The sequence below is a fragment of the Anoplopoma fimbria genome, chromosome 22 (genome assembly GCF_027596085.1).
Source record: "Anoplopoma fimbria isolate UVic2021 breed Golden Eagle Sablefish chromosome 22, Afim_UVic_2022, whole genome shotgun sequence".
Classification (NCBI taxonomy): Eukaryota; Metazoa; Chordata; class Actinopteri; order Perciformes; family Anoplopomatidae; genus Anoplopoma; species Anoplopoma fimbria.
Window position 1 is genome coordinate 5,040,320 of NC_072470.1, and position 16,970 is coordinate 5,057,289.

The 16,970-nt window shown below is 47.5% G+C and overlaps 2 protein-coding genes across 4 annotated transcripts in view; one reads left to right on the top strand and one right to left on the bottom strand.

Moving 5' to 3' along the window:
* LOC129111608 (protein jagunal homolog 1-B) overlaps window positions 1-2,199 on the top strand; it is a 4,789-nt gene extending 2,590 nt beyond the window's left edge. Inside the window, exons 2-5 of one of the 2 annotated variants that reach the window (XR_008532338.1) lie at window positions 1,000-1,097; window positions 1,184-1,256; window positions 1,356-1,800; window positions 2,031-2,199. Coding sequence is in view for 1 of the 2 variants with exons in the window: in XM_054623623.1 (XP_054479598.1) it covers window positions 1,009-1,097; window positions 1,184-1,256; window positions 1,356-1,745 (552 nt within the window). In the remaining variant the exon portion in view is untranslated. Of the gene's footprint in view, window positions 1-999; window positions 1,098-1,183; window positions 1,257-1,355; window positions 1,830-2,030 lie in introns of those variants that run through there. The other variant, XM_054623623.1, reaches the window with a different exon arrangement.
* The window catches only part of LOC129111607 (NF-kappa-B inhibitor zeta-like), a 35,665-nt gene continuing 20,850 nt past the window's right edge, over window positions 2,156-16,970 (bottom strand). For both annotated transcript variants that reach the window (XM_054623622.1, XM_054623621.1), the window contains 4 exons: window positions 3,688-3,751; window positions 3,441-3,610; window positions 3,000-3,349; window positions 2,156-2,898 (listed from right to left, as the gene is read on the bottom strand). In XM_054623622.1, coding sequence (XP_054479597.1) covers window positions 3,086-3,349; window positions 3,441-3,610; window positions 3,688-3,751 — 498 coding nt within the window. In that variant the 3' untranslated portion in view covers window positions 2,156-2,898; window positions 3,000-3,085. The remainder of the gene's footprint in view (window positions 2,899-2,999; window positions 3,350-3,440; window positions 3,611-3,687; window positions 3,752-16,970) is intronic.

Here is a 16,970-nt window from a genome sequence, read left to right on the forward strand (position 1 = left end):
GCAATAACTGAAAAATCATGATTGAGTAAAGATAAATAATGAATTCATTTGTCGTAATTGCTAGAAAGACGATCAGGAGGCAAAGAAACACGGCAGAGGTTAGAAACGTCAAGTGATGAGAATTTAAAAAAAAAAAATCTGGGTCAACGTCAAAATTATAAGTGTCAGGCCTTCAAAATCAGATTTGTCGTAAACCGCGACGTCTGTAAAGAATCGCGTATGTTGAACGCGCAGTCAAAACAAATCAAAAGTACTCTATGCGTTCCTAATGCAGGAGACTATGGAGCCAGACTTTCTTTGTTGTCGTCGTGGGTTTTGGGTAGGTGGACGGACAATAAGTCTGTCGTATCTCAAATATGCAATGTCACCTCTCTCTCTCTCTCTCTCTCTCTCTGCCTTCATTGCTGGGAGTAGTGTTCTTTTCTTCTTTGACGGACGGACTGATTCTTATTCAGGGAAGTCTTCGTCGAAGGTGCCGCGTTCTTCCCGGGCCCGCGAGCCCCATCAAACTCTATTTTCAGATGATACAGTTGTTGTTTTTCACTGAAGAGATTTCAGACTCATTAATGCAACAATATTACGGCGTTCGGACCGGCCCTCCAGATAGCCCGTCTCGTCCGAGATCAAACTTTTCCTGCTCGGACAGATCGTCAATCCTCCCGTTTGAGGAATCGACTGCGATCTGAACGCGTGTTTTGAAGCTTTTTTCCTGTTGTTCGAGCAAAGTCTTTTTGCTGGTCCAGCAATTCGCGTGTGTGTGTGTGTATGTATGTATATACAGTCAGGTCCATAAATATTTAAACATTGACACAATTTTCATCATTTTGGCTCTGTACACAACCACAATCAAGATGTGCTTCGAGTGCAGACTTTCACCTTTAATTTGAGGAATTACAAGACATTTTATACGTGGTCCCTCCGTTTTGAAGGGACCTGACTGTACGTATGCGTGTGTGTGTGTATACGTATATAAAAAAACTCGTTATGTTTTGCCTCCAGATATCCACTATGGCTTCTCGAGCAGGTCCGAGAGCAGCGGGTACGGACGGCAGTGACTTCCAGCACCGGGAGAGGGTCGCCTCGCACTACCAGATGAGGTAGGATCCGTTACCATTAAAGCAAACGTCAAAATCTCTCTCTTCGGGTTTTCTCACGTTTTATAATTCTGTCTCGTTTGGCACAGCGTTGCTCTGAAGTCTGAAATCCGCAAACTCAACATTGTCCACGTGCTGATCTGGGTGCTGATGGCAGCTCAGGTAACGCCGAACCTTTTCTTTGACCGACAGCAGTCGGTGTTGGGACGCGGCATAGGTTAATTGTAACCGCTGGTTGTGGCTCTGTGTCGTCGTTCTCAGGTGACGGTGAGCCAGCTGAGCCTGGTGTCGCACAAGGTCGTGGCCTCTCCGTACCAGTGGGAGTACCCTTACCTCCTGAGCATCGTTCCCACCGTCTTCAGCTTTTTGGCATTGCCCCGCAACAACATCAGCTACTTGGTCATCTCCATGATCAGCTCCGGGCTCTTCTGCGTGGCCCCGCTGATCTACGGCAGCATGGAGATGTTTCCCGTGGCACAGCAGCTGTATCGGCACGGCAAAGCGTACCGCTTCATCTTCGGCTTCTCTGCCGTGACGGTCATGTACCTGGCGATCGTCATCGCCGTGCAGGTGCACGGCTGGCAGATCTACTACAGCAAGAAGCTGCTGGACCAGTGGTTCGCCAGCACGCAGGACAAGAAGAAGAAATGAGTCGACGTCAACGGCGGGATCTCACCGCGCCGGCCAAGACGAAAGACGCTCGGAAGTATGGCTTTTTCTATATTTATATTTGACGTCGGTCCCCGGACTACTTGTGATCGTTGAAACCAACCGGAAGTAAATCTGAATATTAAACTGGATATTCTGCACTTTAAATTGCTCGAGCCAGATTTGGGAATAGGGTTTAATTTAGTCTTTATTATTATTATTACGTTTTTTTCTTTGATTAATTCTTAATCTGTGCCAATATTTTCCCTTTGTTTTATGTCGAAACAGCTTCCTAGGTTTCTCAGCCTATCGTGCGTAGTAAAAACAAACCTCGGAGGGTAACGCACGTACGAAGAAGGGAGTTGGGAGTTAAAACTGTGTTCCTGGTTTGAAATAAAGGTGCAAACTTGAGATGAGACGAGACAAACCTTTAATACGGTACATTGATAATTTGAGATTAAAAAGAAACATTTACGAAATGTGTATCGTTCCTTAAAATGTATATTTCACAATAAAATGTCAAAAAAAAAAAAGAGTTATTGTCACGTACGTTATTTTTTACTTCATGTACCCCACAAATAGACAGATAAAGTACTGTTTTGTATTTCCATAACCTTTCACTAAACAACTTTTCAAAATGTACAGGTAATATTGGAATATCTCCAAACGATTTCAGTAAGACATTTCACCACGTCATCTCGCGACGACGATATTAAACCGTTGAGAAAACGCATGCACATTTTTAAACAAACGAGACTATAAAAATAACCCACACCGCGTTAAACAATTAATAATGTTTTTCCGAATACAATGACGCGCGGCTTAACATTTACACTTTAAGCTAAACACAATAGTCTTAACGTAACAGGTCTTCAAACTACTCTGTTAAAACAAGAAAAGCAACGACAATGGATTTAAAGAGCGTGTCGCAATCTCAAACCCTAACCGGGCTGACGATTGAAACGATAAAAGCTAACGAACAAAAAAAATACAAATCTTCGTTGGGCGTTACATCGTAACGAACAATGGCCTGTTTCACGGAAACGACCGACATCTGCCTCGTTTTGGCAAATATTATTAGGATAGATTGGACCGTCTGACTGACGGTGTTTTTGAGCTTTACTTAAGCCTTAAAATATTTCAGGATCTTCCGCACCTGAAAGAAAGAAAGAAAAGAAATGTTTAAATCACCATTAGTGCCGATTCTCAAAAAAACACGCACTTTAACGTATAATTATATACTGTCGTATTTGTTACCTTTTCACCGATCGCTCCTTCGGGCACCAGCTGAGACGCGTGTTCGTTTTCAAAGTTCCTGATCCGGGGGTCGGCGCCGTTTCTCATCAGCAGCTTCGCGGCTTCCACTTGAGCGTCGTGGTTTTGCAGAGAGCTGACGACGTGCAGGGCGGTGTTTCCACCGAAGGTCTGAAACGTACAGAGGCAGGATCAGTTTGCGCGTCGCTCCGGCTTGACTTTGATTTCACTACCGCAAAAGCACTCGCCTGAACGTTGACGAACGAAGACTGCCGCGCGAGGAAAATGTTCAACAGCTCGACGTTCGCCTCCTCGGAAGCCACGTGAAGACACGTCCTTCCGCTTTTTAGATCCTGCGGAAACCGAAAACAAACACGGCGTGAAAACAAGGTAACGTCGTACATCCGCGGACGACGCGGCTCGCTCTGTAGTTTCAACAGTTACCTTTGTCCCGCAGGAAGCGCCCATGACCAGCAGAGTCTCGACGCACTGGACAGACCTCCGCGCCTTCTGCACCAGCTCCTTTGCCCGACGGGAGCAAAGCTCGGCCGGACCCCTCAGCTCTTTGACGGCGGCGTTGTGAGACAGCGCCGCTACGTGCAGCGGCGTTAAACCTGTCGGGCAGAGAACGGAAGCGCGTCGACACAGAGACACTTTACGCGGGAACCGTACCGGGTTTTGACGCACTCACCGTCGTAATTGAACATCTCGATGTCGATCGGCTGCCCGCTCCCCGCCAGGGTCATCCAGATCCTCTGTGGAAAAAAAAAAGGCAACATGGAGATAACGTAGATAACACGCACCGTATATCGCAATGCTTATTAGTGTCATCGGCGACTGAAATAAACACGGCGGATAACGTAAACTGCAGTGACTCGGGCGGCTGCGCGTTATGTGCGATCTTTAAGTTTTAAAAGACAACGTGTCGTAATCGAAAAGCTACAAAGGAATACGGAGTAAAAATAGCGCTCGATTTTTAGGATTTGCGTATTATTAAAACAAAGCATGCGTACTTCTACCGGGTGCAGCGAGTTTCCAATTGAGGACCGGTCGTCTGACTCGACTTTACAACTTCATAAAGACGAATGGAGGACAAGGTAAAAAAAGAGAGACGTTGGAGGTAAAGACGGAAAGAGCTGCGGTACGAGGTCAGTCTAATGCCGAGCGTTGTTCGTGTTGCGAGAAAGAAAAATAAATGTCGCCGTTGCTTTTGCAACAGTTATTGCGCATCGGGGTTGATCCCCATGGTAACCTGTGCTAAATTACTCAAGTGTGAATAAATAAACAAAAGCATAAATCAAAAATCATAAAACATTTATATATTTCTGCGTCCTAGATTGGTTACAGTAACGTTGTTGACTTTTGCAGTTAACATTACAAGCCGTCGTAAATTATTATATCTCGTCTGCTTACTGCTCTGGAATGAGGTATTCAAAAGATTTCAAGAATTAGATATTTATAATATTCCTGAGCAGAAACTTTTTATTTAAACTTCCAAAGATTAGTGCAGTTCTCCATTTTCCAGTGCTATAAATAAAATAAATACATAAACGCATTGAAAAAAGCAAATTGTCGTCGTACGATTTTCACATCAACTATCGGTTGCGTTTGCCGTTGAGACGGGCGCTTTTATTCGTCTCGCGCACTTGTAGATACGCGGCGTCGATGGATGACATCTGGGAGGAGGAGGAGGAACATGTCGTATGAGCTGAAACTCTGAGGTAGAACATTTTGCGCGCCGTGTTTAATTGTTGTCGAATATCGAAGGCATAGAAAATATTTGAAATTTAGCGCCTTCTTATCTTAACGGTGGGCTTAAAAACGGGTTTCATCTCGAAGAACAAACGAGGTAAATTAGTTTGAACGTTTTAATTCCAAAATATCTTTGCGTTGCAGAACACATTTGCAGTCTCCAGAAATTACAGCACTGGCCGTGGGGTACTAGTATGAAATAAGCCTCACGATACTGTTTGTGTATCTTTTTTTAAGTAATTGGGTGTTTTCCCTCGGGCAACCAAACGCGTGTCGGTTCCTGTCGGATTTGGGCACATTTTTACGAGACGTAAAATAAAAAAAAAAAATATATATATATATATATAAATGATTCATATAACGATATATTGAATGAAGTGAATTTTAAATGTGACCAACGCCTGAGTGCGTTTACAAAATTGGATCGCCACAAAAGCTGCGCATATTAACACTTTAAAAGGTGTGGGACGAGAGGGATCTGTTCTCGCGTGGTCAGTTTCTTTACATGTAGGGGGAGATTTCCACAGCTGTGTCTACTTTTGTAACTGTGACTGACTGAAAATTGAAATAAAACACACTGATTTAAAGCTTTCTTTTTCTGCCTTTTTTTTTTTATATATAAATAAATAAATATATATATATATATATATATATATATATTAAAGACATTTTACTTTGATTCCAGAAATATCAGTATGCAATAAGCATAGTATGAGAGATTTTGCCACCTAGTGGTTGAATACTGGAAATATCGACTGGTAGAACAAAACTTTTATTCTAAAAAAACCCTCAATGCATTGAACCAGAAGTATAATCTACACCTATTCTTTACGCTGTTAAATTCCAACAAACGATTCTTAAACGGGTATACGTTTAATAAGTTAAGCCTTGATTGTTTAAGACCCGCATGCGATCGGCCACTTTAAAATATATATATATATCTATCTCTCTATCGTAAACTGAATATTTTCCGAGCGCGCTTATTTAAAGTGACGTCGAAGGAGACCGAGATGCGCTCTTGATAAATTGTTAATTCCTAAAATAATTACAATTAAAGCAGCGACGATCGGGCCCTCGCAATGCGCGCGCACATGCGGCGGCAAACGCCTGCGACAATCGGACACCGCGTCCATTAGTCGGATGCCTAAAAATAATACAGAAATTGAACAAATTACTGGACGAACGGAATGAAAATTTCAGGGTTTGTCACAGGACACGACGCCGACGTGTTCTGCAAGTTTCGTGACGGTGGGCCAAACGGTTTTCGAATCTGATACGAAATATTTATTACGAAGCCACGCACTACACGTTCGTGAGAAGATCCACAAGCTTTTTAACAAAATTCAACTTCCATTTTCACGGCAAGAGAAAGTTTGGAAGCGATAGGACTCGGCATTTAGGACGAGTATGCAAAAATGTGTTTTTAACAAAATTCTAAATGATGGAAAATCTAGGAGGCGGAGACTAAAAGTTAAGTCGATCTGGTTCGCTGGCCGGGAGCAGTACATCAAAGTACAAAGCGCTATGCTTTTGTGAATGTTTTTGCACAGGAATCTGTTCAGCCCTGAACCAGCGTCGCGCGCAAGAGATTTTGGCCAGATTGGATTTACGTCACCTGCTCGCAACGACGGGCACAAAATCGCCACGTCGAGGTCCTCGGATCAAACCTCACCATTTTGATAACTTTCGATGGTAAAGGTCTCGAGATCGCCCTGACCAAATAGAAAAAGCAACTGTATCGCCCCCTAGTGGTAGAACGGAATGAAAATGTAAGGGCATGTGACAGGACACGTTGTGGACATACCCTGCGAATTCCGTGGTTACAGGTCAAAGCCAAGTTTGTTGGTATTTAAAAGTGTTATGCTGATTCTGTGTTTTGATGTGGGAAGCTTTGAGAGGTGTGGTTTAGTTTTGGTCTTCTTAAAAGTGTTAGTGTTTGATGCCGATTCTGTTGTCTGTGCTGTTGCTGTAATCAGGAACTGTATTCAACATAGGTATTGGTTTAGTTTCAAAGTCAATTGTCCTTTTTAACTGCATAGAGGGGTACAGCGCAGAGGCAAATTATCTCGAGGATATATATACTCAGACCTAACAAACCTTTACTCCAGCGTGCACTCGCGGGTCAGTAATTTGCTTATATTGACTACCGTGTGTTTGCGCCCTATTTCTGTCCGTTCCTCTGTCCGGCGGTCACGTAGACAGCGGGTCACTCCCAGGTGCCGCGACCCCACTAATCTCATCTATCCCACTCTCTCAGCCCATGGTGAGGGGCTTTGGAACTGCCAGTCGGCAGTGCCTAAAGCCGAGTTCATCTCAGGCTACGCGTCCTTGCTCTCCCTCAACTTTCTTGCTCTAACTGAGACCTGGATCACACCAGAAAACACCACCACACCCGCAGCTCTGTCAGACGCGTATTCCTTCTCTCACACTCCCAGAGCTGCGAGGCGAGGCGGCGGCACCGGCCTGCTAATTTCCCCAAAATGGAAACGTCTCTGTTCCACAGTTCTCCCCGTCCTCTTTTGAATTTCACGCCGTTACTGTCGCTTATCCAGTCAAGCTCACCGTTGCTGTTGCGTACCGCCCACCAGGCCCTCTCGGCGAGTTCCTGGAGGAGCTTGACACGCCAGTCTCGCACTTCCGCGACGACGGCTCCCGCGCTCGTCGACTTCAACATCCAGACTGATAAGTTAGAACCGCTGCTTTCCTTCCTCTCCTCCTTTGACCTCTATCGCACCCACAAGGCCGGCAACCAGCTGGATCTTATCTTCGCAAGACACTGTTCTACTGCCAACCTCTCTGTCGCTCCCCTCCAGCTCTCGGACCACTACTTCATGTCCTACTTCCTCCACCTACCCCATTTTCCTCCGTCCCTCACCTCCGCTGATCTTTCCTCTTCCGTTACCTCTGCCCTCCCTGACCCTGAATCCTTCTCTCTCCTATCCCCCGATACTGCTTCCGATCTTCTCCTCTCCACCCTTTCCTCCTCTTTGGACAACCTCTGTCCCTTCACCTCCGGGCCCGCACGCCCAACTCCTCCTGCCCCGTGGCTGTCGGACTCGGTGCGTGCCGACAGACGGAGCCTAAGAGCGGCTGAGCGTAAATGGAGAACGGGCAAACTCCCGGAGGACCTTCTTAACTTCCGATCTCTCCTTTCCACTTTTTCCTCCTCTCTAGCTACCGCTAAAGCAGCTTTTTTCCACTCTAAAATCCTAACCTCTGCTTCCGATCCTAAAAAACTCTTTGAAACTTTCTCTTCACTCCAACCCCCTCCTCCTACTTCCTCCCTTCTCCCCGACGATTTCGCCAACTTCTTTGACAAGAAGGTAAACGACGTCAGATCCTCCTTCTCTCGGCCCCCCTCTCCCTCTCCGCCCTCTCCAGCTCTTCCCCCTCAGTTCCCCCTTCCCTCTCCACACCCCATCTTACCCTATCTTGCTCCCCTCCCGAGGTCCTCCTCTTCTTCAGTCTACTGCCCCACGAACGTGCTCCTTTCCTCACCCACCTCATCCCCTCTTCTTCAGTCTATTGCCTCGGCTTTCAAGACTTCCTCACCCTTCTGAAAAAAACGCATCACTCGTCTCCGGGGTCCGCCCATTTCCCTCGGCTTTCAAGACTGCCAGAGCTCTGCACTCTCCCTGTTTGCAGAGAACCCCGGTCTGAACGCGCACGCCGACTACGGGGTTCCACGAGGTTCAGTTCTGGGCCCCCTTCGGTGTCGAACTACGCAACATCTCTGGGTTCTGTTATCAAAAACTTCTCTTGCCACCGTTGCGCCGACGACTCTAAACACGCTGTCTTCCTACCTGGCCAGAGCATCTCGGGCGGATGGCGACACACCACCTTTTTCGTCCTGGACAAAACCCCTCAGCGGGGTGGGGAACTCCCCACCGAGACCTGTCCAGGACAGCAGAGTCGCGCCCATCTTTCGGACCGCGAGGCTGAAAACTCACCTCTTCTCAGCAAACATTACCCCGAGCCTTCCTGCAGATTCCTTATTGCAACATCAGGATTAGTTGTTCACTTAGGTGCTCATCTCCCGCCCGGACTACCGCAACTCACACTTGCCGGAGCCCCGTTTGTAGCACTTACTGTATTCGTATTAGTTTGTTGCAAGTTTATTGACTTTTTCCGTCTAATTTGCTTCGTAAGAGCTACTTTTGCTCCAGTTTATGACTTTTGATGCTTGTTTAACAGGGCGGTGTCAAACTCAAATACACAGTGGGCCAAATAAAGAAATTGATACAAAACTTATGAAAGAACCTTAGTGCACATATTGAACCTGGAACTAACGAGGCCTATAGAGCATTGTCCTATAAAATAACATTAATTATGAAAGAAATGAAATAAAAATGATAAATAATACATAAATAAATAAAAATAAAAGTAATAAAATCAGTTAATTAATTAATTGCTTATGGCTCTATCTGCAGTTTTCCCAGAGTAATTTCAAGTGAAAACATTTTCTACAGGCAAACAAATAATTTACTTCAAAGAAAAATCAAATGTCCTGTAGTAGCAAGAGAAAAAAAAATGCAAAAATGAAACTACATTTAAAAACTGAAAATGCGTCAAAGCACCGTTTGCTGCTCTGTGATGCTCACTGGTCTGAGCCAGACACTTGGTGTCTCATCTCGGATACAAGTTCATCAATGTCTGGGGTCAGGCTCTGAGCTGAGGAAATCCTCAGGATTGAGTGAAGGTGCTCATCTGTGTGAAGTTTTGTTTATCTTCATCAAAGACAGTGAACAGTTGTTCACACAAGTATGTGCTGCCAAACATAGAGAGCGTTTGAGCAGCCTGGGAGCGCAGCTGGGGCATTGTGTCGGGGATGAAACGCGGAAACTCTGCGGCGCCCACAGACTCATATTTTGCCTTCAGCGTGTCACTACATTGGAGCTCAATCAGCTCCATTTGGAGGTTTGATGGTGCGTTTTCCACGTCAGCTGCAAATGGATTACCGAGCAGTTCAAACCTGCTTTTTTGGGCTTGCAAATCGCCGTGTGAAGTTTTTCAGCAAACTGTGTAGTCGGGAAGGCAGCGACCTGCTCTTTCATTGTTTGGCAGTGCGGAAAATGGCTCGAGTTTTCCTGCAGCATCTGCGTCTCCCACAGGCGCGGCTCGATTTTAAAAGCCCTCACTGTAGCGTACATGTCGGTGACGACACGGCCCCGCCCCTGAAGCTGCGGGTTGAGCGCATTCAGGTGGCTTGCGATGTCACACAGAAACGCCACAGAAACATTTTATTTCGGAGCTCTGCTGTGCCTTTCCCTTTGCTTTCCATGAACTCGCAGATCTCCTCACGCAACTGGAGAAATCTTTCCCTGGCTTAGCCATCGCACCTCTGTGCGATAGGGCAAGTCACCGTATTCTGTACTTGACTCCTCCAGAAAAGACTCGAACTGGCGGTGATTTAAACCTTTGGCTCTGATAAAGTTCACCGCTAATGTTACGACGCTCGTCACGTGTTCCATTTTCAAGGCTTTGCCGCGCAACGACTCCTGGTGTACGACGCGGCGATGAGCCGTCAACTCACTCGTGACGTTTTCCTCCTTCATCTTTTCTGGGATCCTCCCCACCGATCCGCTCTTTTGACCGCACATCGCAGGCGCTCCATCTGTTGTCAGTCCCACAAGTTTATCCCACGGCAGCCCCATTTTATCAACACATCTGGACACCTCTTCAAAGAGATCTTTCCCCGTAGTTCTGCCACGCATTGGGTGTAATCCCAAAAACTCTTCCGTTACGCACAGGCTCGAGTCCACTCCGCGGATGAAAATTGACAGCTGGGCAGTATCGGAAGTGTCGGCGCTCTCATCCGCAGCAAGGGAGCATGCGATGAAATCTTTTCCCTTTCCCACAAGCTGTTGTCGGAGATTGGCAGCGAGGTGACGCACGCGGTCGGCGACGGCGTTTCGGCTTAGGCTCACATTTAAAAACGCTTGCCTTTTTTCTGGGCGCACGGCGTCGCAAACTTTAATCGTGCAACCTCTGCTGCCGCAATAAAACTGGCCTCAACAGCAGCCTCGCTTTGCGATTTGGCTTTAGTTAGGCTTCTTTTTAACTCCTCTACCTTCCGTAGCCTTTGTGTCGTGTCCAGATGCTTCGTTTCATAGCGTCTTCTTATGTTGTATTCTTTCATTACAGCCACACAGAAGACGCACAGCTTTGCCCTTTACACAATACTGTGCCTTCCACCTTTCGTTTAGCCATTTTTTGGGGAGAGGGATAGTAGGATGAAAGTGGAAATGACAGGATCCACGTAAATTTTGGAAATGGAGAAGGTTGCAAAATGGATTTCCGAAAATTGCGGTATTTAAAAAACGTTTTTCGTAGGGGGCGCTAGCGAGCCATTTTGTCACATCCAAATGGGAGACCTTGAAAATGTCAAATTTTCTGACACTTTGAGCACGATAAAGCCCTCAAAAAGGCAATTCGCTTTCCCGAATGAGAATAAGCGGAATAATAAAACACTACAGCTGTTTATTAGTAGTTTTAAGTAGTTTGCCGACGTACTGCGGTAAGCGCGTTGCCTCACTTCCGGTTCTCAGCGTAGTCGATGGCGTACTTTTCGCAGCTCCGGCGAAAACTAGCGAATTGCGTGACATTCTTTATTATAGCGGCTAATTACCCGTTTTACATTTAAATCACTCGAACGCTCGTATCGCATCTTAATTCGGCGACTTTTCGCTTAAACCAGGGGTGTCCAAACTTTTTGCAAAGAGGGCCAATAGTTCCTTCTGACATTTTTTTAACCACAAAAGTTAAAATAAAACAATTTTCATTGTCACAATGTCTTTTACAAGATCTTTCAGAAAGCAATAGTTTGCGTCACATCTACAGGTACGTAACATCAACAGTTTAATAACATAAGTGCCATAAGTCCAAGTGCATTAGTGTGCTTTAGGCTTTTCGCTGTTAACAGTGACAGATGTTACCGTTCAAAACACTCAATTTCAGATTGATCAAGGAACAGATGCTGACACTAATGGGAAGGGTGATACCGAGATCTAGATTTATGTAAAGAGGCCAGGTCTGGCTTGAGAGCAGTGGTTGAGTGGGAGTCACTCATCCTTGACCGCAATCGGTTCTTGTTAAAGTTCACGACCGAGAATGTTTGCTCACACAAATATGTGGAGCCGAATAAGCTCAGCATTTTCTTAGCGAATGACCGCATTTCTGGAAACCTGCTTTCGTCCAGCTGCCGGTAAAAGTCAACAAGAGAACACTGCCGGTGTTTTCCGCGGCACTCGTCGTCACACTGCAGCTCGATGAGCTCCAGCTGCAGCTGCGGAGGAGCATCGTTACGGTCCACGGAGAAGGGAGAAGAGAACAGCAACACGTCCTGATTTGCCAGCCATACAGGATCGGACAGTTGTTCCATTGGTTGTCCCTTCTCACCCAAAAAATGTCCAATTTCCTCTTTGAGAGAGAAAAATCGCTGCAGTGCGGACATCGTTGTGATATATTACGTCACCGCATTCAGCCCGGATGTCACGCAAGAACTGCTGAAACTGCGAATATAATTGATTGACTTTGCCACTGGTTTCATAACATGGTCAAATTTGAGACGTTTGGCGCAGAGAGCCTGCTGGTGAATGATACAGTGAAGTTTGATAGCGTTACCTGCTTCTTCGCTGACTTTATTGCAGATCAATGTGGACAATCCACTTTGCTCACCAGCCATGATCCCAGAAACTTTACTCCACGGTAGTTTCATATCATCAACAGCTTCACAAACAGAAACGAATAAATCTGTTCCTCTGGTTTGCCCTTTAAGGCTTTTGAGGTCAAGCAGCTCCTCTGTCACGTTCACGTTGTCATCAACTCCTCTTAAAAAAAATAAGTAGTTGCGCAGTGTCGGATGCATCGGTGCTTTCATCGCAGGCTAATGAGAAATAATCAAAAGCCCCTCCCCTGTCCCCCGGTTGTCTCTGAATATCTGACGATATGTCCTCAACTCTCCGTGCCACAGCGTCGCGTGCCAGGCAAACATTCATAAATTCTTGCTTCTTCTCGGGGCAAACGTTCTCCGCCATTTTCACGACGCAGTCTTTGACGAACGCACCTTCGGTAAAAGGTTTGCCGTGTTTAGCTATTAACACGGCCACTTCGTAGCTGGCTTTTGTTATGTTTTCCTTTGACTCAGAGGCCCGCGTGAAGAATCGCTGTCGTGATGCCAGAGCAGCTTGGAGTTGCTTCACTTTTTCAGCGCGGCCGCTCCCCGTTAGCTTGTCGTACGTCGTAGCGCGTTTAGTCTCGTAGTGTCTCTTTACGTTGAAATCCTTAAACGAGGCAACCGCCTCTTTACAAATTAGACAAACGCAATTGCCTCGATTTTCAGTGAAGAAGTATTGCAATTCCCACCGCTCCTGAAAGCGGCGGCCCTCGCTGTCAACTTTTCAGCCGTGGCAGAAATGTTAGGGTTACGCAGAGCCAGATAGCATTAGAACGGTGATTTTATGATTTATATTCACGTGGATGTAACACATTATAACGATAGCCTTAGTACTGCTATGGTTTAGTTCATTATTAGATTCTATTGGCTTCCGTCATCGAAGCTCAGCGTCGGCTACATAAACCCCGACGGTCACTGTTTAGCCGTCCCCGGCAACCCCGAGCAGCCGGGAGGCCCTGTCCGAAGGAAGCACACGGGTCACCGCCGACCCTTGTTCTGGTACAAGGTATTGAAATAGAAAATGTAATTGTCTCTCAACGGAACTCTCTTTTATCGGACCGTTATCTAATAACCTTTGCGTTTTTTTCTACCAGAGCGTACGTCATCGTTAGGCAAAAGTTTCTACACTAGATGTCTGGGGAAAATCTGATAACGCTGTAGCTAAATTTAAAGAAGCGATCTCTTCAGGGTTTTATTCAGTACCGTTGCTCAATATAATTATATTATTATATATCCTGCATTGATTTATTTTGGTAGAATCAGCCGATGGCTGAAAGAGCTGCCCAGCTGCCACAGTTCCTCATGGAGCGGGTGAGAGGGATTGTCCAGGATGGCTGACTCCAGACTGTCCAGCTCCAGACCCACCACAGAGCTGGCAGGGTTTTATTTTCCTCACCAGCTTGTTGAGCTTGTTGGCATCTCCAGTCCTGATGCCACCACCCCAGCCGATGGCTGAAAGACCCAGCAAAGAAGAGGGATTGTCCAGGATGGCTGACTCCAGACTGTCCAGCTCCAGACCCACCACAGAGCTGGCTTTCCTCACCAGCTTGTTGAGCTTGTTGGCATTATTGCACACATTGAAGGCGCTGGCCACAGACAGAATGCCTTCAGGAAGAAGGACAGCCTGCTCTGTCCTTTCCAGCCAGTGTTGTGTGTCCAGTCCAGTTTATTGTTGATCTGCACCCCAAGGTACTTGTAGGACTCAACCCTCTCCACTTCCCCTCCCTGAATGAAAACAGGGACAGGGGGGCTTCTGTTCCTCTGGTAGTCCACCACAAGCTCCTTGGTCTTGCTGATGTTGAGCTTCAGGCGGTTGTTGCCGCACCATGCGACGAAGCTCTCAATCAGTCCTCTGTACTCCTCCTCGTTGTCCCTGGCGATACATCCAACAACGGAGGAGTCATGGGAAAACTTTTGGAGGTGGCAGGAACCAGAGTTGAAGCGGAAGTCCGAGGTGTAGAGAGCGAAGAGGAACGGTGCCGGTACAGTTCCTTGGGGTGCGCCGGTGTTGCTGATCGCAGACTCAGAGACGCAGCCATCCACCCTGACGTACTGCGGCCGGCCCGTGAGGTAGTCTGTGATCCGGGAAGTGGTGTCGGGGTGCAGGTTCATCTCCAGCAGCTTCTCTCTCAGTAGGGAGAAGTCAAAGAACACGACTCTCACAGTGCTTCCCGGCTTCTCCAGGTGAGAGAGGGCCTTGCGTGTCAGGTAGACGATGGAGTCCTCCACCCCGACGTGTGGCAGATAGGCGAACTGTAGCGGGTCCAGGAAAGCTGTAAGCCGGGTCCTCGGAACCAGTCTCTCCAGGGTCTTCATGACACGCGATGTCAGGGCCACAGGTCTGTAGTCATCGAGACCGCTGGGACGACTCTTCTTCGGCACCGGGACAATGCAGGACGTCTTCCAGATTGTGGGCACCTTCTTCAACCTCAGGGAGAGATTGAAGAGGTGCCTGAGAGGAGCTGCCAGCTGTCCAGCACACACTTTCAGCAACCTAGGGCTGTGGGTGAACAGTTGTAGGGGGGGATGGGGGGAGTGATGGGCTGTCCTGGTCCACATCTGTGGAGATGTTGGTCTGAAGAGGGCTAGTGGGTGAGGGGGGGGCATCCTCTGGTCCTAACAGTCTGCTGAGAGAGGGGGAGGTGGCAGAGGGAGCAGAGACCCCAGCAGAGGTGTGAATGGGGGAAGAGGTGTTAGGTGGAGACCTAGCCTCACCACCGGGGCGGGGGTAGCGTCGAACCTATTGAAGAATAGGTTGAGCTCCGATGCGAGTGCCAGGTCACCCTGTACTCCAGATGAAGGCAGACTGCAGCCTGTCATCATTTTCATCCCATTCCACACCTCTTTAGTGTTGTTCTGTCCCATCTTAGCCTCGATCTTCTCCCCGTAGCTGTTCTTAGCCTCTCTCAGCTTTCTCTTCAGCTCCTTCTGAACAGCCCGAAGTTCCCCTCTGTCCTTAGCCACGAAGGCCCTCTTCTTCCTGTCGAGAAGGCCCTTCAACTCTTTGCTGATCCACGGCTTGTTGTTGCGGTAGCAGCGGACCTTCTTTGTTGGCACAACGGTGTCCTCACAGAAGCGAACGTAGTCTGCGATGCAACGAGAGAGGCCCTCGATGTCCTCCCCGTAGTCCTCCTGGAACAGTTCCCAGTTTGTGACCTGAAAACACTCCTGGAGGGTCTCCTCGGCGTCCTCCGACCAAACCTTCACAGTCCTCGTGCTGGCCGCCTGTTGCGTAGCCAGTGGCTTGTAGGTGGCCACAAGTTTTATTAGGTTACGGTCAGAGGAGCTGTAGGCCCCCTTTACATTCACGTAAAAGAGGTCCAGGATCTTGTTCTCTCTCGTTGCAACGTTGACACGCTGTTTGAAGTTGGTCAGGACAGGAGAGAGGGAGACGTGGTTAAAGTCCCCGCTGATCATTACGAGCGAGTTGGGATGTTTAGTCTGAAGCCCCGCTGTAACAGAGCGGATGACGTCACTCGCGCTCCTCGCTGCAGCCGATGGTGGGATGTAAACAATAACAACAATGGCGTGCGAGTACTCCCGCGGTAGATAGTAGGGTCTCAAACCCACCGCCAGGAGTTCAACGTCGGGAGTGCAGATACACTCCTTCACGGTGACGTGGCCGGGATTACACCATTTCGAGTTGACAAAGACAGCGAGACCTCCTCCTCTCTTCTTACCGCTCTGTTTCCCTCTGTCCGCCGGCTAGTTCGAGCAACCAGCGTGCAGACTACACTCCCTGTAGGCCCGCTGGTTGCTCACCAATGCTGACAGTTGATCCACTTTGTTAGCGAGGGACCTCACATTCCCCATAATGACCGTGGGGAGAAAAGGTTTAACTCTCCTGTCCCCCTCCATCCTCTCCCGGACCTTCACTCCGGCTCTTTTTCCTCGACGGGGTTGTCTCCATATCGCGTCGGGTATGCGGGCGGAGGGAACGCCGGCAGAAGCTGGTCGCGGGTGTAGGTCAGCATTAAAAGTTCCAGTTGTGTGCAGAGAAGGTGGAAAAAACGCTACAACTAAAACGCTGAAGCGGGAACATACAATTACCAAAAAAAAGAAAACAACAACGAATAAAAATACAAAAGTAGCAAAAGCTGGTAGAGAGCTGCTGCGACAGGCTGCCGACCTCTGGCGCCATTTTATATAACAGAGGACTCCTACGCTAACTTTAGTCCGTCTCAGATTGACCATCTCGTCGATAGTGCTGCACGCTCACCGCGAATGACGCTGGACTCCTCTAAAAAAGAAGCTAATAAAAGAAAGGAGGTTTGCTCCGCGGTATAACCCTCAAACCCGCGATTTAAAGCAAATATCGCGAAAACTTGAAAGGATATGGCGTTCCGCCAATGTGGATGAAGTCTGGCGAGACGGTCTTAAAATATATAAGAAGGCACTCTGTAATGCTAGAGCAGCCTATTATTCAGCATTAATAGAGACAACCCTAGGGTTCTCTTCAGCACTGTAGCCGGGCTGACAGAGAGTCGCAGCTCTGTTGAGCCGTGTATTCCTATAAACCTCAGCAGCAGTGACTTTGTGAACTTCTT